Source organism: Fistularia commersonii, chromosome 13, assembly GCF_037954325.1.
Source record: "Fistularia commersonii isolate RoL2024-O1a breed Wild chromosome 13, RoL_Fcom_v1.0, whole genome shotgun sequence".
NCBI lineage: Eukaryota > Metazoa > Chordata > Actinopteri > Syngnathiformes > Fistulariidae > Fistularia > Fistularia commersonii.
In genome coordinates, this window is record NC_141296.1 from 4,396,278 (window position 1) to 4,420,921 (window position 24,644).

The 24,644-nt window shown below is 40.4% G+C and overlaps 2 protein-coding genes across 4 annotated transcripts in view; both read right to left on the minus strand.

The window, feature by feature from the left end:
- LOC147227653 (serine/threonine-protein phosphatase 2A 55 kDa regulatory subunit B gamma isoform) overlaps positions 1–11,748 on the minus strand; it is a 23,474-nt gene extending 11,726 nt beyond the window's left edge. The window contains exons 1-5 of one of the 3 annotated variants that reach the window (XM_086157758.1): positions 11,550–11,742; positions 10,847–11,177; positions 7,666–7,822; positions 1,224–1,321; positions 942–1,107 (exon numbers count right to left, since the gene is read on the minus strand). In XM_086157758.1, the coding sequence (XP_086013884.1) occupies positions 942–1,107; positions 1,224–1,321; positions 7,666–7,747 (346 nt within the window). In that variant the 5' untranslated portion in view covers positions 7,748–7,822; positions 10,847–11,177; positions 11,550–11,742. Of the gene's footprint in view, positions 1–941; positions 1,108–1,223; positions 1,322–7,665; positions 7,823–7,991; positions 8,010–10,846; positions 11,178–11,549 lie in introns of those variants that run through there. The other 2 variants (XM_086157760.1, XM_086157759.1) reach the window with 2 other exon arrangements.
- A 6,245-nt stretch (positions 11,749–17,993) lies between these two features.
- Positions 17,994–20,919, minus strand: LOC147227654 (uncharacterized). The gene is made up of 4 exons (XM_086157776.1): positions 20,015–20,919; positions 19,764–19,870; positions 19,536–19,653; positions 17,994–19,442 (listed from the first exon to the last, which is right to left on the minus strand). The coding sequence occupies exons 1-4, from the start codon at positions 20,286–20,288 to the stop codon at positions 18,457–18,459; spliced, it is 1,485 nt and encodes a 494-aa protein (XP_086013902.1). The 5' UTR covers positions 20,289–20,919; the 3' UTR covers positions 17,994–18,456.
- Between the last annotated feature and the right edge of the window lie 3,725 nt (positions 20,920–24,644).

Consider the following 24,644-nt stretch of genomic DNA (forward strand, 5'->3'; position numbering starts at 1 on the left):
ACATTAAGTGTAATAAACGGTTATTAATGGTGGCATATTATCTGAAGATCTCGGCTAAGTGTCATAGCTGCTAGTTGCCACTTCTGCCTGTTAAGATATCGTTCATATTCTTCATTTTAATTTCTTGTTTATTTTTATTTTATATTTTAACTACCTTTCTGACATGTGAAATTGAAAATTTCCCCACTGTAGGACGATTCAAATTCTATTCAATCGAAGCGCGCTTTTCCAACCAAAACTAAAACTTTAAAAACCTATACGGGATGTTAAGTCCGCAATACTTTGATACGGGTTATTTTTATTTCAAAATTAAAACATCTTACATGGACCTACGTACAAAATGAGCAAGTGGCGAACATGTATCCCAGTAACACCGTCTTTCGGTGCCATATTGAAAAAAATGACAGCAAAGATTGCAGCAGCAGCACTACCTAACTGCTGAGGCAGGACATACATTTTTCATCCCCTCCGTCATAAATAATAAAGTACTTAAATAAATCAATATCTGCGCGCCCTGGGAAATCCTATAGATTTTCCAATAGAGCCATAAACTCAAGAATGTAAACTAATGACAGTATCTCTCTTATAAGCCAAATTCCGGCCCAGCAAACACATCACACATGCACTTGCAGAAAAGCCTCTTGTACATTACAAATGTTTTTATTTGAGAGAAAAATCTGCTTAAGTTATGTCGCTATAATACCAACGTGTGCTTAATTTCGTCAATCCCTTTTAAATATCACCCGTGTATGAAAAGAGAAATGAAGACACCAGAGCGCCGTAGTTTACAGGATGCACGCGACTTTCCTTTTTGTCTCTACTGATAAAAGTAGAGCATGGGTACCTTATTAATAAATAACGATTCCAACTGGTTCATGCAAAGTGTGTCACCCCCCCACCCAAAAAAAAAAAAACAAAACCTGCCTCTGCAAAGAACTCACCATTGGTGGAGAGGAGGAAGTGAGCGGCGTTCTGCTGAGGCAGCCATCGGATCTTATTGATCTTTTCCTCAATCTCCAGACTCTTAAGGTAGTCAAACTCGGGCTCGTGGCTCTGGAAGGTGCTGTAGACATTGTACTCCCCCTGGGAGAACGGCTCCGATTTGCTCTGCGGACGGCGAGGGGGTGGTTGTAAGTGCGAGGACACGCATCTCAGCTGTGCGACGTACCAGGCCGGGGGTCGTCTGTTTATCCGTCTGTATATTTTTAGGTTTGTTTTTCTACCTCGGGTTCTCTTTGAAAGATGACGACTCGGCCCCCCTTGTCCCCCGTGGCCAGGAGTTCTCCCGTGTGGTTGAACTCGACGGTGGAGATGATATCGGCTGCCGGCGGGAGGACGGACAGATAAGGATAGAAAGGACAGAAAGAAAATGTGGAGCCGGAGGACAAAATAGTGGGGGGAAACCATTAGCTAATTGACAACATACCATCATTCATCTATACAATCGGTTTACCAGCGCTTAAATTATTCAACCGAGTCCAACGTCGGACATACGAGTGGATTAAAATCGGAGAAGAATCAATACATAGGATAGGCTGCAAGTTTGTAAGCTGTCGAGGACGATAAAAATATCAGATAATATCAAGACCTACAGAAATTCAGACACGTGGACTGACATATTTACACTTTTCCTGAGTGGGTTCTCTGAAAATTTGTTTCAAACCTGTGACAAATTTAGAGGAATACACACAGCAACAAGCTCACAGCTGATTCACATTTGGCACCAGTGTGTTCCCGTATGACACAGACACAGCGACACTTGAGCGGGCACACACACACATACACACTAACACACACAAGCAAAGACGCTAAACTTCATCTCATTTGTGATCTATGATTTCTCACAAAACAGTGTCAAAGTGGATTAATCATTTAACTTTTTGCAAAAAAACAAAACAAAACAAACAAAAAAAAAAAACTTTAAGAATATTTAGTGGCTCATTCATGTAGATGTCCCTGATCACCATCGCACTACAACGCAGTCACAAACCATCCCTTTAGTATTTATCGGCTCAAACCTTTAAGGGAATGTCCATATATAGATTATTATCTTCCGCTGACTTCTGCAGGATTTCAAATTAATTTAAATTAATCTATTTTGAATTGATTAATTTATTTGATCTAATTCATTTTTATTCCAATTCATTCATTCATCTTTCTTAATTTATGGAATTATTTTTCAGTTGTTTATTACCATCCATAGTGGTTTATTATGTTATAAGAATAAGAACAACTTTATTTATCCCGAAAGAAATTGTTGCGCCAGAGTTTCAAGTAAAATATACCAATAATAAATAATAGTAGGAAATTGTATAAACAGTAAAAAAAAAAAAGGGGGGGTGGGTAAGAAATACAAATAAAACTATATAGTGTCAAAGTCAAGGCTATAAAGTGTATTATATTATATTATCATTATTATTTTATAATATATATATATATATGATATATCATATATCATACATATATGATATATATATGATATTATATTATCATTTTTATTGTTATATGTTATAATATTGCCCCCCCCCCCCCCCCCCCCCAGCTCCCTCCGCTATGTGTGTATATCAATTCTGTGTCAGTATACAGTTCCTTTCCTCTCCCATTCTGAGAAACAAATAGGATAATAATTCAAACAAATCAGCAGTTTTTTTCTCCCGCGCACAACTGATTGCAATTTTCCTTGCCTGCCTGACTTCGGATAGTATTTTTGAATTTTCAGTTTTTCCCCTATGTGCTGTGTAATAGGATCTGTTTCATGATTAGCTGAAACACTGGTCTTCCTCCTCCGCTTCCGTTTTGCAGAAAAACATTAATTTTTCTTCTTTTTTTTTCCCAGAATAATTCCGAGTAAATGATTGTGGTTGGTTTGCCAGCAGAAGTGAAGTGAACTTTCAGTTCGGCAGTGAAGTGTCATCTCTTCATAAACCTCACACATGTAAATTCAAAAGGCCGTGATAAAGACAAACAACTGCTGGCGGCGCTGATCATCAGATGGCTATTACTTCTGCGTCAACCGGAAAATATTTATAACGGTCGTGATAACAGTCACATCAACGTCAAACTCTCAAACTTAGCTGGGAAAAACTTCTCCCATGTATTGTCTTCGCTCTAACCGACAAAGTGCTTACAAGAAAAACTGCGCGCTGGATCCAGAAACTTGCTTGCGACTGGATCATGTGTTTCTTTTAGACTGATTATATTTGTTTTCTCGCTCAGTGATCTTTCTACGAAGAATGTAGGATAAAAAGCGGAAGGAGAAAACGTTTGAACGGATGTGTGGGCACAGTTTCCTATGCTAGGGTATATTCTTTTTGGAAAAAATAACATAAACATACCATTTTTTTCGTGGCATAAGACAATATTTTTTGCAAGGGGACTCGGACAATTGACCGCCTGTAAAATCTGTGCGTCACCACAGGACCGTTCACAGACAATCATAATAAAATGTGGTGCCTTGGTGGCTTTTAATGGAATCTAAAATGCAGTTGCATGTTTAAAGCCTGGTCAAAACACATCAAGCTGGTATGAAAGTGAGGAAAGCAGTTAAAAGCTAATAAACACACAACGGTAAGATAAACAAGGGGCTTCATCAATCTTTAGGTTTAACATCACGCTAAATTCAAATGTTTAAAATCCTGCCTTTTTCAGAAGTTAATTTTACCCATCAACTTGGGTAATATAATTGCATCTCAAGAGCATTTTAGCCTAAGAAAGATAAGAGAATAGCAAAAGCATTGAAGGAACACGAAAAACAATATCTTTATATAGGTCATGCAGGAGCTTTAAAAAAATTAGGCTCATTTTACACACTGGGTCTCAGCAGGCTTTCAACAAAGGGATCCTCTGGGCTTACTTTTGGTAGAAACAAAAATTGGCCTCAATAAGCATCAACTGCAGCAAAAATAGAGCATGAAGATTGTACTTATTGAAAGTCAAAGTATTTAAAATATGCAACCATGTCAATTTTCGAATCCCCCCCCGGGTTAGAGAAATGATGGGAGCCAGGGAATCTCTATCAAAACAACCTTTTTTTTTTTTTTTAAATCTGATTGTTTACTGATCATTTCTCTCCAGCATCAATCTGTTATTCAAATAGCACTCTTGTCTTGCTCTCACTGTCCTTCCTAAATTTTCATCTACCTCTCTCTTCCTCCTCCATCTGCTATTTCATCATCACCAATTCTCTCTCCATTAGCCCATTCCTAACTCATCATCTTCCTGGATGTCTCTCCGTGTTCGACCCTGTATTTCACCCCCATTTCTTCCCCCCCCCCCGTGGCGTTCTGTGTTCCGCCTTCTGCGCTGGCTCGATGTTAGCGTGGACATAGTGGCAGCGGTGCTGCTGGAAGACCAAGAAGGATGGAGAGGAAAGTGGAGGGAAAAGGTGCGGAGGCGGTAGAGGGGTCCTCCAGTGAGAAGGGGTTGCCTTGGTAACAGGATGAGCCAACCAGGAGCAGTGGTACTTGTAATGGTTAGCTGTATATGGCATTCTGGTGGAGGAGGAAGTGGGACTCAACTATCTGTTCCTAATAGAAAAAAAGGAGCATGTTCAAATAATTATTCTACGTCAGTTTACTCCAGGGGTGTCGAACTCATTTTGGTCCGGGGGCCACATACGGCCTAATTTAATGTCAAGGGGGCCGGACCAGTAAAATCATCACCTAGAAGTAACACTAAATCCAAATTTTTCCTTTGTTTTAGTGTAAAGGAGGTAAACATTATATGTAATGAACTGTTAGTCTAAAAAAAAAGAAAAAAAAAAAAAAAAAGACAAATTAATATTAAAAAAGAATTGATGAAATTACACCCAAAAAATATTGTTGAGGAGGTAAACATTACTTTATATGTAATGAAATATTAGTCTAAAAAAAATAAAAATAAAATAAGATAAAAAAAAGACAAATTAATATTAAAAAAGAATTGATGAAATTACACCCCAAAAATATTGTTGAGGAGGTAAACATTACTTTCTATGTAATGAACTATTAGTCTAAAAAAAAAAAATAAGACAAATTAATATTAAAAAAGAATTGATGAAATTACACCCAAAAAATATTTTTGAGTTAAAAGAGAAAAACTTGTCACTGTGGGAAAATTTGCCACTAGAATTTATTAGAAAATTGTTTAAAGGAGGTATAATGTTTCCAAGGCTATTGGCGGCTATTCTTGTTATTAAATCAATCTTTTTAATTTTGCCTTTTTTTTTTTTTTTGCTATCGTTTTTGTGTTTTTAATACAAATGAGAAAAAAAAAAGATAATTTTAACAATGTCACTAGATGTTTTTTTTCCATCAGAAAGTCATTTCATTTTCAAATTTTGAAGCAAAAAATACATTGCAAAGTTACCTTTTTCATTTTTTCCTCACCCATTTTTTTCTAAAACCCACTGTATAAAACCCCCAGATGCGTGTGGAAAAACAACACGTGGGCTGCACTGACACAAACATTTTGATTTCAGGCAGGGGGCCACAAAATATTATTAGCGAGTCTGAGACCCCTGGTTTACTCCATCAACAAACAACGCTGAGTAGCGGGATATATAGTTCACACAAACAAGGAAGCTCATATGACAGACAAAATATATAGAAACATTCAACTAACTTTTGAATATATTCAAAGACATGAATGGTGTGTATGTGTGTGAAAGTGTGCTGTGTCACACTAATCAATCATACAAAGCACCAGTTTCGCTAAATTAATATTAAGTGCATGATGGATGTTTGATTTTGATTATCTATCTTTGGTTTCTTTCACACCATCACATCACAAGGACATGACGTCCAAATTAATCTCACACATGTATAATTTTAACATTCATATCTTAAAGGAATGACCAAATTAAAAAAAAAAAAAAAAAAAAAAAAAGACATCTCAGTTTTTGCTCAACTCTGCATCGTTGTTATCACGAGTGCTAATGCTCTCCGCCAGGAGGTGTGTGTGTGTATGTGACTGTATGCTCAGTTGTCACGCTGTAATTTAATGTCTCCAAGTGCTAAAGAAGGCTAGCTGTGTCTGCCTCCCACAGACAGTCCATTAGCATCAGCAGGTCTGTCTGACTCATCAACACACTGCAAGAGCAGGGGGAGCTCGCTGCGTCTGCAAGAGCACTTGCCGGCACATACGACCCATAAACTTAGAACGACGCAACGCCTAAATATGAATGAACCCGGTTACACGCGGGTGCATAATAAGCATCTACGCATGATAAACAACATCACGCGCTTTGTTTGACCTGACAAGGAAAACAACCCCTTAAACATCATAGACATGAATAATAAACATGTTATTAGTTTGTTGTCTGTAAATTAGTGGGCAATGTGGAATAAATCATGAAAAGGAATGGGAGGGGGGGGTTGAGTTGAACAAAAGAAAATGCGTGTATCCACTTTTGCAATGAAATTATGGGGAAAAAAATTGAAAATCATTGGGAAAGATGGAGGCTGTGGTGTAGATGAGGAGTAAAGAGGGGGGGGGGGATTCCCTGCGATATTGGCAAAGAGGGGAACCGACATCCTGCAGTCCCAATTATAGATATCTTAGGTTTGGGTAAACATCGACCATTATGGCTCAGCCAAAAACACACTCCTTGAAAGCGAGGAGGAGCCACCACTCAGCAGGAGATTTATGTGCTGGTGAGTGTGTGTGTGTGTGTGTGTGTGTGTGTGTGCAAGCTGCAGCAAAAAACTGTCCAGATTTGAAATGTGTGTGGGCACAAGTGTGTGTGTGCTCAATTACCCAGTAGAGGAATAAACAGGCTGTGGACAGACAAGGGCCAACAGAGGAAGATGGTAAATTGATCCCTGTCCTGCAGTTTGGGAAATTTCTGGGGGAGGAAAAAAAAAAGCAGCGCGTGCAATTGTGCTAAAAGTGCACGTGCGGAGGGATTTTAGCCCACACAGTGGGGAACCTGCCATTTCTGCAAAGGCACAATAAGATAAAGGAGCTGGCGTGAGCCTAATAATTAGGACACAAGCAATTACGGTTATAAATCAGCCAGCTTTGCGTTGACACTTGTAATCCCGCTTTGCATTCCGACAAAAAACATCTTTCCCAATTCTCGAGGCTGAAATACTTGAGTTCCAAATCCAGAAGAATTATAAAACTGTACTATAAAAGAGATTAACTTTGTACTCAATTTAATCCCCAGAGATATTGAAAAACTCACGATTATGTCGACACCTCATGAATACTTAAACGTAATCCCGTGTGAAAAACAACTTATTAAATTTTAACACTATCCTTGATATTTTTATGGCGTTGACGGCTTTGGTGTGCATTTGTGTGCGTGTGTGTGTGTGTGTGTGTGTGTGTGTGTGTGTGTTCCTCCGCGTTTGACGAGACAGGGTATCGTCTGGTCAAACTATTTAAGGAAATCAGTCACGCGCTGTGAGGCAAACAGTCTGAGATAAAAATAACAAGGCATCTCCAGAAATAGAACACAAAAAAGATGGAGCAGACAGAGACAAAGTGATGTTTTTAAGATATGTGAAACTCACCTGAGATTTCACCCGATTCAAACTTTTTTTTTTTTTTTTTATTAGAACACTTTCTTTCTAATCCGGCACAGACACACACAAGCTTGCACATATCACACTCGGGGTCATGCGGCGCAAAATTGCGCAACACGCACATGACCTTCGGGATACGAGAGGATAGGGCACACACCTTCAGTGTAAGAGGCAAACGGCTCGGGCTCCAGAGAAAGAGTAGTGATGTCGGAGCACAGGACCTGGATGGGGCTCAACATCCTGGGGGAGGACTCCAGGGTGGAGAGGGGTGGACGGGATGGGCGGAGCTCTTCAGGCTATAGCCAGGAGCAGCCCTGCAAGAGGAGCAAGGATGGAGGGAAGGTAGGAAAGAAGAAGAGGCAGGGGGTAAAAAGGGGGGAGCAAAAGGTGAGAGGGGAGGGGGAATCGGTCAGGGTGGGGTTAGGGCTGGTTAAGGTAGGGACTGACGTACTGAATCGCCACATTTTGGGAATGATTACTCACCAAAGGAAATGTTTTGGTGGTGTATTCATGATCATATTGTATCTATGGATCATGATGTAACTGTATGTTGGGTTTGGCATTGGGGTGGGGGGGGGGTAGACATGCAGGGAGAATAAAGATAAAATAAACAAATTTGTCTCGACCGCTAAATGCAGATTTCACAGCAGAACCAAAAAAAAAAAAAAAAAACACATTAGACAAGGGAGGGGAAAGGACAAACATTTGAGTGTGTGTGTGTTTTTCTTTATCGATATCATCAATTATAAGCTGTCTGCCATAAATGATTCATTTTAATGAATTAAAAATTATACTGCTCATTGTTGTGTTGGTTAAATTCAAGTCAGGGCTGATACTACGGTAACAGTAATCGTGTGCGGTAACGCATCATGATCATTTACTTAAAAAATAAAATAAAATAAATCCAAAATGGTGGCACGACAGCGCAGTGGTGACAACTTCAACCAAGTTGAACCAGCAAGAAAGTCCCTGGTTCGATTTTCGACGTGGGGACTTTCTGTGCGGGTTTCCTCTGAATCCTCCGCTTTCCTCCCACATCCCAAAAACACGCAGCGGGTTCATTTGAGACCCTGAATTGCCCGGATGTGTGAACGAGAAACCGAATTGGTTGCGTATCTCTGTGAGACCTTGTGTTACAGGTGAAAATCGCCTCTTGCCCGGCGACCCCGTCCCCGTGACCCCGATTGTAAGATAAGCGCTATAGGTAATGAATGAATGGATCCCCGACATGTTGGCGTGAGGTACTGCCGGATAAGAATCCAAAGCACCTCGACTCGTGATCTCAAGTGTCAGCGTTATTTGAGAGGAGATTATATCAGGGAGAAAAATTGAAGAGGGAACTGAAAATGTGAAAGAAATTAATAAGAGATGAAAGGGAGAGGGGAAGCTAAGGAGGTTAAGCAGTGGCTCTTCTGTCTGGGTTAAAGGACATGGGAATCCCCATACAAAGATCTATCTACACACACTCCATTATTTACATTATGCACGCGTCTGCGCGCGCACACACACACACACACACACACACACACACACTCTACGCACACACCGACGCTGGCAGCCGGACACGCTCACACGTCGAAGCAAACGAAGACAGAGAAATTATTGTGAAGGCAACAGAAGACAAATATAGGCTCTCTCTCTCTCTCTCTTTCTCCCCCTCACCTCCCATCTCTCACTACCCCCCTGTCCTTGTCTCTGACGTGCACGTACTGAGGCGCATTGTGTTTGAGTAGCCTTTAGAGTACCGATGGATAATTGTTTGGCAGACATGCCACTTCAGCACTGGGCATTGCTGCGAGTTGTATCAGAGGACTGACGGAGGAAAGAGGGTGGGGGGATGGAAATCGGGTGGAGGACGGGGGATGGGTTGAACATGGAGGAAAGGTGGTGGGGGTTGGAGTGGATGTAGAAGAAGAGTCAGGTGATGCATCATATTGTTTCTTTTTTTTTTTTTTTTTTTTCTTATTGGATTGGTGATCGGAGATTGATTTTAGTTATTTTACAACTACAAATCAGCAGTGCGTTATCGACGTCTAGCTCAACCCTCTCAGAACAATTCTTGAGCATTATGATCTATATGTTTGCATGTGTGTGTGTGTGTGTGTGACTGCTTATTCACCTTGCTGAGGGCTCATCAGCAATTCAGGATGAATAATATCTGTGTATGCCCTACATGTGTGGAATAATTAACCCTGCTATTATTGGTGGGTGGGGCTGACCTGTCAGTCATGGTGGCCAACAGCGACTTGCTTATTATCAAGAGGTGTAGCTTTTGCAACAACGTATTGTCGGGGATGCATGTTAACAGTCATTCTCTACAACTTCCTCATCAGAATCTATTTCTGTTATGTACTAAGACCAGATTTTGCATGTGCAAATATGAGAAAAGGAAAAGCAAATGAGACCACTTGCACAAATCCTCAAAAGGAGACACTCGGGCAGATCGCACAGTCTTTTTCAACAAAATAACAGATTGAATGCACGCACAAACATTTACAACAGGCAGCACTACAAATCTCCTCTGACTCTAGTGTCTGCTGCTGGATGACTGAAATGATATCCCGGTACATTGAAGGAATAATTCCATGTTGGTAATATGAGTACCGCGAATAGTATGCAACAAGTAAACCATAATTCTCTGTCATGGTCTAAACAGCGTATGTCAGACTCTGAGACGGAAACATGAAACACACAATGGACGGATAGAAAGACAAACATAAGGTCGGGAAAGGAAGCAAGCATGCTAGTGAGCTTAGCTGTGTTACTTAGCAAAATATGCTGTTCAAGATTATATCCCATTGTATTCGTGAAGGTAATTTCATTACATCAGACTGTTCAATATCCCCCCCCAGAGCATTTGTGTGTGTGTCTGCAAGTGACAACATGACATGCAAGCCAAAAAGTACATCTGTACATATATATATATATGTATATAGACGGTTGAAAAAAAAAAAAAATTCACACTGTCTCTCCACAACAACACTGACAGAAACATGGACACACAGAGGGGGAGATCATTCCTTTCCTGCAGTGAAGCAATGTAGCTCTGTTGCACACAGTAAGAGTGGTTATATTGCATAAATAAAACAGTGCATGGGGGGAAAAAAAAAAAAAGATAAGACAAGGGTGGGACAAGACAAGAAAAAAAAAAACCTGCCTCGCGAGGAGAGTGCTTTCCTCAGTTTCACTGCACCCTGAGCCCCTATGTATCCTCTGCTAGATATGCATACACACACACACACACACACATTCTGCAAGTCCAGCACATACAGCAGATGCAGACTCACATGGTGACACAAGCGCTTCCTCAGACTGAGCCTCCTCTCCTGCGTACTCACCTTCAGTCACATAGTTGTGGTCGGGGAGGAAGCCGCGATGGTTGAGTATCGGGGTCGTGTCAGTGTCTTCGCCCATGAGAGGGGCTGGGGGGCGCACCCTTCTTGGGGGGACGGCGTGGTGACAGATCACTGGTGGAGGGGGTGGTGAGGATGCCGGCCAGAACAGCGCCCATAATGCTGCCCACCAACGCCGCCTCAGCACTGGGGCGCAGCAGCGTCAGGCATCCTATCCTTGATGAGGATGAGGGGCAAGTTTGGAAGGAGTGGGCCGATCCGGGTGGATGGAAGAATGGGATAAAGAATCCACCCAACTGCCGAGCCAGAGGTAAACCTACATGGAAGGGTTGTTTTTTTTTGGAAAAGAAAGTTTCATAAATTAATCACCACCTTGATTTAGACCTCTTAACACACAGTCACACATGAGGCCAAATGACTCCTCGAGCAGCCCTGTAAGCTGATGCATCGAGCCGATGCGTTACAAATCACACATTACACGGAAACCCTGCTCGCTTGGAAATGGTTTCCAAATCTATTTGGTTTCTCCACTAGATGAAGAAAAAGAAGAGATGAAGAAGCAGGTGGGGGAGGGGAGAGAGGGATGAGCAAAGCCCCCTGGTTGGTGTATCTGCAGTGCTGATGCTTCTGCAGTAAACTCACAGGCATGGACACACACACACACATTCAGTGGGAGAGACACACTCACCAAGACTCTCAGCAAGCGGGCGACTCCGGCACTCCTTGGTGGATATTCCACAGATAATATTGCTCCCCTCCTCAGCTGATAAGCGTCTCTCCTTTCTTAGCTGGTCTAATATCAGGAAGCAAATCCTACCAGCCCAGTGTTCTGCTGCAGTCTGCGTTCTGGCAAATGTGTGAGAGGCAGAGTGAGAGGTAGAAAAAAGGGGGAGGGAGGGAGGGAGGGAGGGAGGGAGAGTGCGCTGGTACGTGTGTGTGATGCATCAAACTGGGATCTGCCCACTCCCCCTGCATAGCCAATGGCCGCAAAGCAAAGATCTTCCTGACCACTGACCCGAGGTTATTACATTTGAGAATGAAGAAAAGATGAGGAGCAGAAGGTGGTGCGAGTGCATGAGGTGGTCACCCAACAGAGAGAGAGCGTTTAGAAGCTGAGGGCTAAATATCAGCCATGAGTGACCATTTGAACTAATCATTTGACAGTTATTATGTTAGACAATAGCTCTGTGACCACTAATGTAATAAATAGAAATAAATAAATACATTCAAATGTGCTGGACTCATGTAAGGCTAAATTTAGTGATAAAACACTGAAAATACAACATTTGGGAAAATGCAAATAGTTTATATTCAATTTTCATTTATTTTCATTTGACAGTTATTATATTAGACAATAGATCTGTAACCACGAAAGTGATTTAAAAAAAATAATAATAATAATTTGAATGTGCTGGAGCCATGAAAGGCTACATTTAGGGGTGAAAGGCTGGAAATACATTTGGGAAAATGCATCTAGTTAATAAATCAATTTTCATTTAATAAATTAATTTTCATTTGACAGTTATTACATTAGACAATAGATCTGTAGCCACTAATGTAATTTAAACAAAAAAATAATAATAACTTGAATGCGCTGGAGCCATGAAAAGCAAAAATTAGTGATAAAATGCTGGAAATACAGCAGTTGGGAAAATGCAAATAGTTAATAAATCAATTTTCATTTAATAAATTAATTTTCATTTGACAGTTATTACATTAGACAATAGATCTGTAGCCACTAATGTAATTTAAACAAAATAATAAGAATAATTTGAATGTGCTGGAGCCATGAAAAGCAAAAATTAGTGATAAAACGCTGGAAATACAGCAGTTGGGAAAATGCAAATAGTTAATAAATCAATTTTCATTTAATAAATTAATTTTCATTTGACAGTTATTACATTAGACAATAGATCTGTAACCACTAATGTAAAAAAAAAAAAGCTAATAATTTGAATGTGCAGAAGCCATGAAAGGCTAAATTTAGTGATGAAACACTGGAAATACATCATTTGGGAAAATGCAAATAGTTAGTAAATCAATTTTCATCTGAATGATCTAAAAGAATAGATCATTAAATATCCCTGGATTGCTTTTTAGATTTTCAATAATAGAACAATTCATTTTAATCATCTAAAAAGGTTCATATTTTTCATTGCGATGGATTTTTGTCACGTGCCGTGGATCACCCCACGGAAACATCCACCGACTGAATAAGAAACCTGTTTATACACCAACTCATGCACAGTGGCTTCGGTAAATGTGACAGCAGAGTGCAGAGTAAGGGGCTGTAACAGTTGGTGCCATCACTGGTGCTGGCTGGCTGCCACAGGCATTAAACCTCGCCACACACACACTAAAAAAAAAAAAAGGAATCAAAAAAAAAAAAAAGCAGCTGGGAACATGAAGAGCAGTTTATCCGACTTATTCCAAAACCGCCCTTCCATATTTTACCACGTTCCAGTGACTGGTAATCCACCGTAGACCGCGGCCACGTCTGACCTCCCCCCACCAAACCATGCCGGCCTGACATTCACAACGTGCACGTCAGCCCACCTCTTGCTATCTGCAAATATCTGCCCACTGTAGACTCCTACACATGTTCACTATAAACCTGTCCTTTTTTTTTTATTCCTCTAAACCGGCAAGGAATTCTTCTAAGGTTATGACATCGATTTCATTATGCGGTTCCTTTTACATATGACATCAATTTAAACAAATTGATAGATGCTGTCAGTAATCTGAGAGCATTCAGAAATCAAAACCTGTAATTAAATTATTCACCTGATTAAGTATCATAGTTAATGTCTTTACCCTATTTATGCACAGTTAATCCAACTTAGAACAAAACATTTGCAACAATTTTGTCAATCAATAATCATCTCTCATGTTAAAAATAATACTACTAGTATACTAGTATCTAATACTTATAGTTTTGCTGGAATGAAGGCGGGGGAACACAAAATAACACAAACTAAGAAGCAGAGAAGAACTTGACCAAATTAAACAAAAGTGCTTATCCTGTGACATTCTTAAAAACATCAAAATTACACAATGTAACAAGAGGACAAAAAGGATAGATTTTGGCAAAACAAAATTGAAGAAGCTTGGGCTTTTTGTGTCAGCCATACATTCTGCTAATGCTTACCAGCACACACAGGTGAGCAAACCTCAGGTTACTAGGTCACTCCGAGCAACTTATTGTCATGACTTGCTAGCTCGGTGTACAAAAGCACAATAACCCATAAAGCAAAAATAGACTGATAGATGAAAATCCCTACTGCAGATTGAAAGAAGGCTGATTTTTTTGCTCCATGGATATCCAAGCAAAAATAATCAACAATAGAAATAATATCTATACATATATTCATAACGAAAGAAGTAAAAATGTGTTCATTTTATTTTCTTCAAAGAAATTTACTCAGGAGTTGGAGAGTCTATGATGTGAATTAACCAATAGTACAACTTAACTAGTACTATATCAATGTCGTGTGAGTTACTGGTTCTGGATTACAGGCCATATTCATTTTTGGGTGCCATTAATTATATACTGTTTATCCAATTTTCAAATATCATGGGTGTCATATATACCATATATTACAGAGTGTAACTGCTGCTTAGCGGATATTGATTTGATTCCCATAACCAAGGATGGACCTAAATAGAGAAAACAAAACCTATAGGGACTCACTAATTATTATTCATAATTCAGAGATCATCATTTGTTTCTTGTATTGCTTTATCAGCTTCCCTTTCCCGAATTAAACTGCCAGTGCTGACCCAGCGTGACTGAAGCAACCGTGCCATTCAGCTTAGTAGCCTTGGCTTCGGATTTCGACCTGTTACCTTGGTGACGCAACCTTCCACTATCCGCACTGTCACATGGATGCACTGCCCTTAAGTGACATTGTGCACTCGTATTATCTGGACACCTTCTGTTGTAAGAATCTTTTCTTTTTTTTTTTTTTTTTACCCCAATCAGATCCTTCAAGAAGGAATAATTTAATGAATCTAAATTATTTTGGTATAAAGCTAAATGATTTGTTGTTGCCAGGTTTTGATTTTCTGAGGTGGACAAGGGCATGAAAAAACAAACAAACAAAAAAAAAAAAAAAGGCAAACATATAACCAAAGCAAAAACTGGTGATTCACATCTGATCTGCTGAATCACCAGTGACTCATGTTCAGTTCAAAGATATCGCAAACAAATAAATCTGTACTTTTCATCATCACTGAACCTTGACAAAAACAATCCTTATTTGAGTCTGAGATTTAATGTCAGTTTCTACAACAGATATATTGACATTTAAAAGATGAGAGCGGACTTTAAGACACTTATATTATTCAAGCCCACACCCAGTAAGCGTGATAATGATCAGCATCATTCATAAGGAGTACTAATGTGTCCAATCAGATGTTTGTGACTGTCTCTGTTGACCCACTCCCACCCCCACTCCGCTGTTCAGATAAAGGGTTGCTTAGTAACCCAAGAGCTGTCTATGGAGTACGTGCAATCATTTGTACAAATAATAAATGGAACACTTAGACACCGTGGAGGAAAAACATAAAGTAGTCTCATTCCCACTCTCCATAATGCTCCGCAACCAGTGAAATGAGGGGTGAAAGTTAAGGGAAAAATATAAAGTGCTTCAAAAAGATCCAACACTTGCTACTCTCTGTAGTGAATGCACACCTGCTTATTATACCGCCGACGTCATGAATATATCGAATAGTGAAATGCTCTGCTTCCTTTGATAAATAGCGCTTATCATATCATCTCTAGATCTTTGGAGTTGTGACATATTACAAGATTCTTAACCCGGCAGTCACAAAAATCAGCATTTTCCACAGACAAAGGGGTATTATAAGATGAAAGTTGAAAGCTCTGTAGCGTCTCCCTTGGTTTGACAGCATTAGCACATTAAATGAGTGCTTAAATGTAGTCGGCAGATGACGGATCAACTGGAGAAGGAGAAGAAGGCCTAATCCCCCAAAAGGAGGTTTCACCACGGTAATGGCAACCAGCGTGTAACCCCAGTCCCCAGGGGAGTGGTGGGACTGGGAAGATTATGAGCAGCCTCAGGGCAAACTAAGAACCCTTCGTCTGAGTGCCGGCAAAGGCTTATGACACACACTCAGAGGGAGAGAGGCGCAAAAGGGAGAAGAGCAAACACAGTCACGGTGAGATTTAAAAGTCAGAAAGTTGTGGGCACATAATAATCAGCATGCATGCACACATGCAATATTTGAGTAATTCCTCACGTCTGCAGACCGGGAGTGAATATTTACTTTCTTTTTACTCCTGAATGACATGGTTGAGGGAGGAGGGAGCGTTAAATTGGTGTCAGGCGGATAATTTAATTCCTGTGTGATTATGGGAAAGCGATGGAATGAGTGTTTGCGCAGGAAAGTTGTAGAGCTTGATTTCTTCAGAAAAATGAAAACAAGAGTTTGAGAGGTAGCAAAAATGAAAGGGAACATTACGCGTTGTCTCTGGAGGTTCTCGATTATCCGGGTCCGGGTCAATTCTTGTTGAAATCGTCTAGTTGTGGCAACTGGACTTCAATTTTTTTCACTTCTTCACTTCAAGTGAAGAAATGTAACTGTCGAGTTGCCACGGCAATAAGATTTCAACGAGAATATAACGGAAAGCTACAGAACACATGATGTCCGAATCTCTACTGCAACCCGGGGAACTAAAAAAATCAGACATGACTAAATTGCAATGAACATTTTCATCGCATGCCTATTGTGTTCATCTTTTGAAAAGTCTGTACTACGCAAGATTACGTCACAGCAGGTATGAACTGAGGTGTCTTTTGACATAAAAAATATGTCTACTGAAAGATTTATTGCCACAACGCGAAACATCACAGGTAGTACGTTAATGAAAACACTTTTGTCCGGTTTCCCATTTAAATATTTGTGAATATCACAACTTCCCCGTGTCATTATTTGAGTCTGAAGCCTTATCAACTGTTACCTAACCTGCAAACAAACAACATTTTGAACAGGAAACAGGGAAAGGACTATGACCCACACTTTGAGTATTCAGACAACAGATACAATTTCTATCAGACCCAAACCTTTCACATGCATATACAGTACTTACTGTAAAACATGCACTAAATACACTGACCTAAAAGCTTTTCTCAGTGGGATGTCAGTCTGTCCCGCCAGTTAAATTTCACACAGCACCCTAATCTGACTCGTAAAGCCTTAAATTACACGCTCAAACTAAGGCATAAATCCATCTAAAGTCATTTTTCTTTTGCTTTATATCCTGTGTAAATAAATAACACAAAATTACACACATAAGCGATCTTGTCTTTCTGGAAGTCATGAGAATCCACAGCATTTTAACACAGACAGTTTAGCTCATAGATGATAATTTGGCACAAAACTGTTCACAGCAGGAACTATGGATTATCTTGAATCACTGCACCATGATGTCTGAAAACCATCCTGTTCCACTATATCAACAAGAAATGTTTTAGTGTTTTAAAATTCTGAGCTATATCAGACTATATCATGTGCTGAGGGATGAACTGTCCCTTGTAAGGAGGTCTTTCTGCTGCAGCTGTTGAGTTTTTATAATGGGGAGGATAAAAACCCGGAGGGACTGAAACAGGTGACATTCAAGGGGGGAAAGGAGGTCACTGAATGTAATTTACCAAGTAAAAAGTGATGATCAGACCGTCGACTTCGCAGCTGGGGAAATACGCGCACAAATGACCCGCTCAGCAGTTGGAGCTGTGTTTTTGGAACACACCAGGGACCTATCAACCTCCACGGATGCCACATATTTACTGCATTTCTATATCTACTTGACAGCTGGAGAAGTCATGTAACCATTATACAAACCAGAATTCATTATGTTGTGCAAAGACGAAGACATACTGTTATCATCAAAGAAACATATACAACAGCAACTTCCATATAAGCCAATTTGATGTGGTTCTGTGCAGTTAAAGCACAATAATTCAATTCTTGAGGTGGCATACATGTGAATAATATGCTTCTGTAGTGTGTTCTTTGAACAGACTCGATGAGAGAGCAAACATCAAGGAAAAATATCAGAAAATATAGGGCACTTGGTGATAAATGCCGGGGGCAACTTCTATCAAAAATCTAGTTGTTACGCTATCAAGAGCACATTGGCAGTTCCTTTCCTTGTTGCATGCTACTGTTGCCCCCTGCTGGAAGAAGGTGGCGGTAAAACATATAATTATAAAACGCTGATGGTTTAAGGACTAAAGAGGAAATATCGTGTGCTAGCATATTCTTTAATTTCACTTGGGAAAAACAGGATGCATCATACAATCTGTTGTTTAACAACACATTTATGTATTCGATAACATGTTTCCATTTTATGGTTTATAAACATAACTAAGAACCGCAGCATGCTGTCTATATCCGAGTATGACTTGACTTAATTTAGACATAGGGATTAGATAATTAGATCATTTTTTGTTTGCTGTTTTACTTGAAGCAGTTAAAAAAGATCCCTGATCAGGAATGGTAATTGAAAAATTGAGTTACAGTGGGAAAGAATTACTTGGATCCAGTTAAGTGCATAGCCATGATTACATTTTTCAAATAGGATTAGAGCCCATGTCTTGCTCGTGCTGATCATCCATGTAGTATGGTTCCCCTTGGTGAACTCTGTGATTGTGCACTCTCAGGTTCCCCCTATGGGCGAACCTCTTGCCACACTCGGTACAAGCAAAGGGCCTCTTCCCCATGTGAACGTCTCGTTGGTGGGCTCTCAGATTCCCACTGCGGGCAAAACGTTTACCGCACTGAGCGCAGCCGAAAGGTCGCTCCCCGGTGTGTGTGCGTGTATGAACGGTGAGCTCAGAGGGAGTTAGGAAACTCTTGTCACAGAACTGACAGGGATGCAACCTCACTCCTGTGTGCCGTAAAAGGTGCCTGCGCTGGTGGGAGGGGTAGGTGAAACTCTTTGTACAGTATGGGCAGGTGTAAGGTCGTCCGTTTCCTCCACTGGGAGCTTGCGGGTGAGTGCTTGCTTGTCGTGTGAGCAACTGTGAATTGGACTGCAGGTGGAGGGGGTTTCTGGTGCTAAAAGCGGCGGTCTGTCTTATGTGACTGACAGGGCCTCTTACACTTCTGTCATCTCTAAGTCTCCATGGCAACTCATCGGACGGTACCTGGGGCTTGTCCTGCCGAGCATCGGTGTGACTTCCACCCTGACCCTGTGCTGAGTTCTGGTTGGAGTTCTGGTTCTCAGGCTCCTGATTAAGGAAAGAGAAAGAGCTATCATCATCTTCATTACTTGTCTCATCAGAGCCAAAGCCAGGTCGGAAGCAGGGAATATCTGTGCCAGTACTGCTGCTAGCCAGGCCGGGGCAGCTGGTACCGTCCGCCTGCATGCTCTTCAACCCCGGGTCCCCACCACGAGATGCGTCCAACCCCGAGAGCCACTCTGCTGGCTGAGCAAGGGTTGGGTCAGGTCTTGGTGAGCAATGTCCACTCTGGGAGATGGAGAGAAAAGGGGAAGAAGCTTGATCCTGGAGGGGTCGCTGGTCTGCGTCACAATCACCCTGATGCCAGTGAGACACTGCAGAAAAATTCAAGTACAAGAGAACCAGTTTCAAATCTATTTGGCAATTGCTTTGAAAAAGCCAGTTAAAAAATGGCTGTGATTTCTTACTTTTGACCTTGGCTTGTGTGGCAGAGAGAGAATCGGTCTGTCTTTGGTCCTCAGCAGGAAGGCTTCCCTCTGACCCTTGGCCAAGGAAAGACCCGACAGCAGACCGGGACCCAGCACACTGTACAGATGTAACAGGTGGATTGCAGGTGGATGTCAATTGCCACTATTCAAATAAAGACGGCTCTGTAATAAAAGCGAGCTTGAACTTGTGTAGGCACAATTGCAAACCTCTTGTTTGACTAAAACTCCATCCTGGGTTGTGACTTCTTCTTTCAGCCCACTGAGGACATGTCCTGCTCCATCAACTGGATCGGAATGGGCTTCCACATCCCGCCCTGGACAAATCAAACAATGTAGGATTACAGGTTTTGATGTCCCACAGATTAAAAAAAAAAGATTGGGATGATAAAGAGCAAAATAGGACCTTTGGAGAACATTGGATAAAACTTACGATTTCAGCTCAAACTGCGCTGCATTACCTGCTCCTGCAACGACTTTCTGTCGGAGGGCGTCCTCTCCTTGCCCTCTGGGCCCCCCTTCCTCACACCCTCCACCCTTGATCCTTTGCCTCCGCTCAACTTTCTCCAGCTTGCCTCGGAGGCAGGAAATCTCCTCGATCTTTTGCGCCAACTCCGCCTGCTGTTCACAAAGACTGCTATCGAAGATCTTAGCGATCTCGCAGACGGCGGCTGCAAGCAGCGAGTCCATAACGTTGGCCAGCTGAGCGTGGAAAGCACTTCGCACAGACTCCATTGTGATTTATGTCAGGGCTGGCGTTTTAACGTGAGCTACTGACTGACCGCGTAGTGTTTTTTTTCCTCTGATCGGACGGCTGAGAGGCGACGTGACAACCACTGGACAGGCGTTTGTTTTGACGTCCATTAACTGCCATTAGACTTTGCTACGATATTAGCTACGCCATTTTCAAAACCATCTTAATTTGCGTATATTAACCTGTGCGGTGCGCAATTAACTTCTATCAAAGCGACCTTTTATCAGCTTGTGTTCCGACAAGAATGACAAGTCGTGTAATACAATACTCACATTCGGGCTGCATGATAAGCGAATAATAATACTTTTAACTTCAAGCTAGCAGCAAAAGAAACAGCTAGTTACGTGGAGTGATTACTAACGTGTGCTAGCTACATCTGGCTAACGTGTTAACAAGGCACCCCAGCGCAGTGTAACCTGTAACGTTCCTGACCCGTTGTAAGTTGTATAAAAGCGAGCTCTGGATGCAGCGGAAGAGACTTCTACAGATATCATAAATGTCTCGTCACAGTTGATGATCTTCTGTCACCACTGGCTTTCATAAATTCCAAGAAAACAGTCCGCATTTTTGGCAATCAGGTTCGGGGATGCAGCGGGGGCTCGTCAAGCAGCTAGCAGGTTGTCTGTGATGCGTGACATTCATCGCAAATCTCGCGATAAGAAAGTTAAAAATTCTGCAGTGTGAAAACATAGTTATGATTTTTCAAAAAAAAAAAAAAGGGTAAACTTCATCCTGCAAATGATTTGTTTGAATTTTTCTTAAATTTTGCTTTCTCTTAAAATGCACGAAAAAATTGAAGGACAGATCAACATTGAAATTCAAGTTTCCCCATTAAATAACCCGATAGCAGATTTTTTTTTTTTCCAGGAATAATTAACACAAACATGTGCTATACATCAGGCATCGTCAGGTACTATTTAATCTTCTCAAAAGTCCCAGCAAGCTTGGACAATTGACATAACAATTCTTATCTTAAAGACAGACAACAGCAACCTTCCTAACAAGTATTTTAAAAAAGGTGCTGAGTTTTTATATAAAAGACTGTGTGAAAAAAGACAGCATTTTTTTAAATTCCCCCCTGCAGGATTATTAAAGGAATATTCTATTCTATTCCAAATATTTCATTTTGTTAGTTTTGTTTTTAAGTTTCCACCCGAGGCAGCTCCTCTTACAATGTTAAACTTTGTGGCCAGCATCACATTTATAAAGGAAGGTTGCTGAATCATAAATGTACTGCTTTGTTGCATCAATGTGATTAAAATTATGTGAATTTATAGCAATTGCTTCTCGACTTGGTAATTATAAGATTTAATCTTCAGTATGACACAAATTTGCACATCAGATAGATAGATAGATAGATAGATAGATAGATAGATAGATAGATAGATAGATAGATAGATAGATAGATAGATAGATAGATAGATAGGAAGGAGATGAAAAAGATAGGATATGTTCTTACAATGCTGTAATGTAATTTATTTTACAAAAAAATTGACTAAAACTTTAAGTACTTGAAAAAAATAATATACAATGGTCTGTTCTGCCAACCATGGCGAGTATGTTTGAAACTTTTTATATTCAGCAGTAAAGAACATTCTGTAACATATCTAATGTGTCTAATGGATTTTTATTTTTTCTCTTGTAAACCAGTGTGCATAAATACAATGTGATTATGAGTGGGGAAAAAAAAAGAGGTGAGAAAAATCATTATTCTTATTTTATCCTTGTCAGCCTTTCGAGGCTGGTCGAATCACAGTGCATTACCCAGAAATAAAAATATATGATTTTACATCTTAATAGCTCACAATAAGATGTACCAGAAATTAGGTTTGATTAGAGCAGCATTGTAGAAATTAACTGTCTCTGCATTCAGATATCTTCCATTACTTTTTTTCCCCAAAAGTAAATGTGTTACAGCAACTCTCGACTCTTAATTCTTGTGTTGAGCTTTTTATTATTATTCTTTTCCTTCATTACTGCAAAATGTTATCCTGCGGTCTTGCACAAACATAAATTGGCTTATTGTGTATTCCTTATCCCACAGATTAAGCTTCATCAGGTCTCAGAGCCTGGTGTGTTTGTACACAACATAATTACACAAATTCATGCTGGGAGGTTGTTTCAGTTTGATAACAAAATCTTAAAAACACTCTATCAGTTTCTGAAACAACAGATGCAGGTTTTGTCAAAATTCCAGGGAAACCACAAAACTGTCCATAATAGTCAGGTTGGGATGTTACTCAATTATGACAAAAACAACTTTGTAAATGCAAGTCTTCATATGTAAAGGAATAAGCGTTTTTTTTCTCTGTTGTTATTGCAAAGGGATCCCATTCAAGTGTTTCCTCTTGGCTCCAATGCAATTTTTTGGGTGATTGGAATGTGCCATAGAGGAGTGGACGGCTGGGGCACAGTCTCACATCAGCACACACAGTATTCTGTTTGGTTAAGTTACATGGTAAAAAAAAATGACATCCTCTAAACTCATGAAACACTATCAGAAACCATTTGGTAGTTCAGGTGTATTGCAGGGCCAGAGCAGGCTTGCAATGAAGCTAGTTTGAATCACAGTTTTCATGAAAACCAAAGTATTTCTAGTTAGCTACTCTTGGTTACTTGCTTGAATCCATCTGTGCTAATTCAGGAAGTAAATGTCTTAAAAAACACCCCCGAGTAAGGTCATAAAGTAAAGTAGGACAGATTATAAGGGTTAAAAAAAATCATGGAACCCTTTGTCAAAAACATTTAGCAAAGAAGGTCCTGTCATTTGAAAATACTGGGCTTTAATATTCCTGTAACACCTAAATGTTGTGTCCATCTTTAATATTATGCAGTTTTTAATAATCATTCGCTATCCTCTGCTTGTGTTTGTTTTCAGTCATTTTGATGTAAGTTGGGCTTTTCTTCTTTTTCTCCCAGTTCCATGTGATAGTCACCCATGCTTCCATCAAAGATCTCCATTATTTCAGACAAAGCTCTCTGGGTCCGTGATTTCGGTCAGCTGAGGCTTGAATCCTCTCATCACATCGTCCACTGAAGACAGCTTGCTTATTGTGCAATTGGTTTGAAACAGTCTGATGATGTATACCACTGCATCCTTAAATAGATAAAAGTATATTAGGTTTAGCAATAAATGCCGCTATTCAAGTACGAATTGTCTCAATGGAAAAAGTGTTAGCAACTCGGTCAAAAAAGCGGCAAACCTCTTAAGAGTCAGTGACAAGAGGTGAGACACATATGACACAATAGCAAATTCTTCTCACTCAGTAACAGCTGTTCACAACTTCCCCTGGTGTAATCAGAAAAAAGGGAAACATGAGCTTGACATAATTTGTTTCCAGCTGCATGTAGGCCATAAGTCACCAACCACTGCTGCAAAATGCAACATCATTGAACTCCGGAGCTGTGGAATTAATGAATCATGCCTCTCTGCCTGGCTGTCTAAACTAGTTTGGGTTTGGCGGATGTCATAATGTCACCTTGGCGGCTGCTAAGGATGATGGAGCACTGGTACTGGAGCGGGCTTTTATTTTTTTAGGGCAATGTAGGGTACCCTACATTACTGCTACCGCATGAAAAAACAGCAATCAATTTGGCATCATTGAATATTTGCAATGCGGTGGTTCCAGCTTCGTAATTCATACAGCAAGGTCCATCGAGACGTGTTGGGGGGCGGTAGACTGCCTCTTACAGAGCTCTGACCTCAACTTGACTGACTGTCTTTGGGATATACTGCAATTGAGATTAACAGATTCCTGACCTCTCTAAAGCTCTTTGGGATGAATCGCCCAAAATTCTACCAAAACACTATAATCTTGTGGAAAGCCTGACCCAAAGAATGGAAGCTGTAATACCTGCCAATGTAAAACTAACTTCAAATTAATGCTGCTGGATTTAGAACGAGATTTCCTGAAAGCTCATGCCAAGGGTCTGTACTTCTGTCTAAATCATGCAGCTTTCCAGTGAGGTGAACAAGTCAATAATTCAAACAGCTCTTTAATTTTACTCAGTCCAGAGAAATACATGTTTTATTTAAAATAATGTATATTGGATTATTTGATTTGTAAACTGTAGGAAAGAAGAATTGGGAAATCTATCTTTTAAAATCTGCTGCAAGTTATGTGAAATGCAAATAGGACAATAGTACACGGACACAAACTATGAATTGCTTTCTGAATTCCGAAAACTAGTGACGGACAATGAAAGCAGGGATATGAGCCTCAAACTGACTGGCATTGAGAAGCAGGAATATGTCGCAGCACACATAACTTCCACATGACCAAAGAATGGAGACGATATAGGTTTACTTCAGCTCTAACCCCAAATTTCTGGGCTTT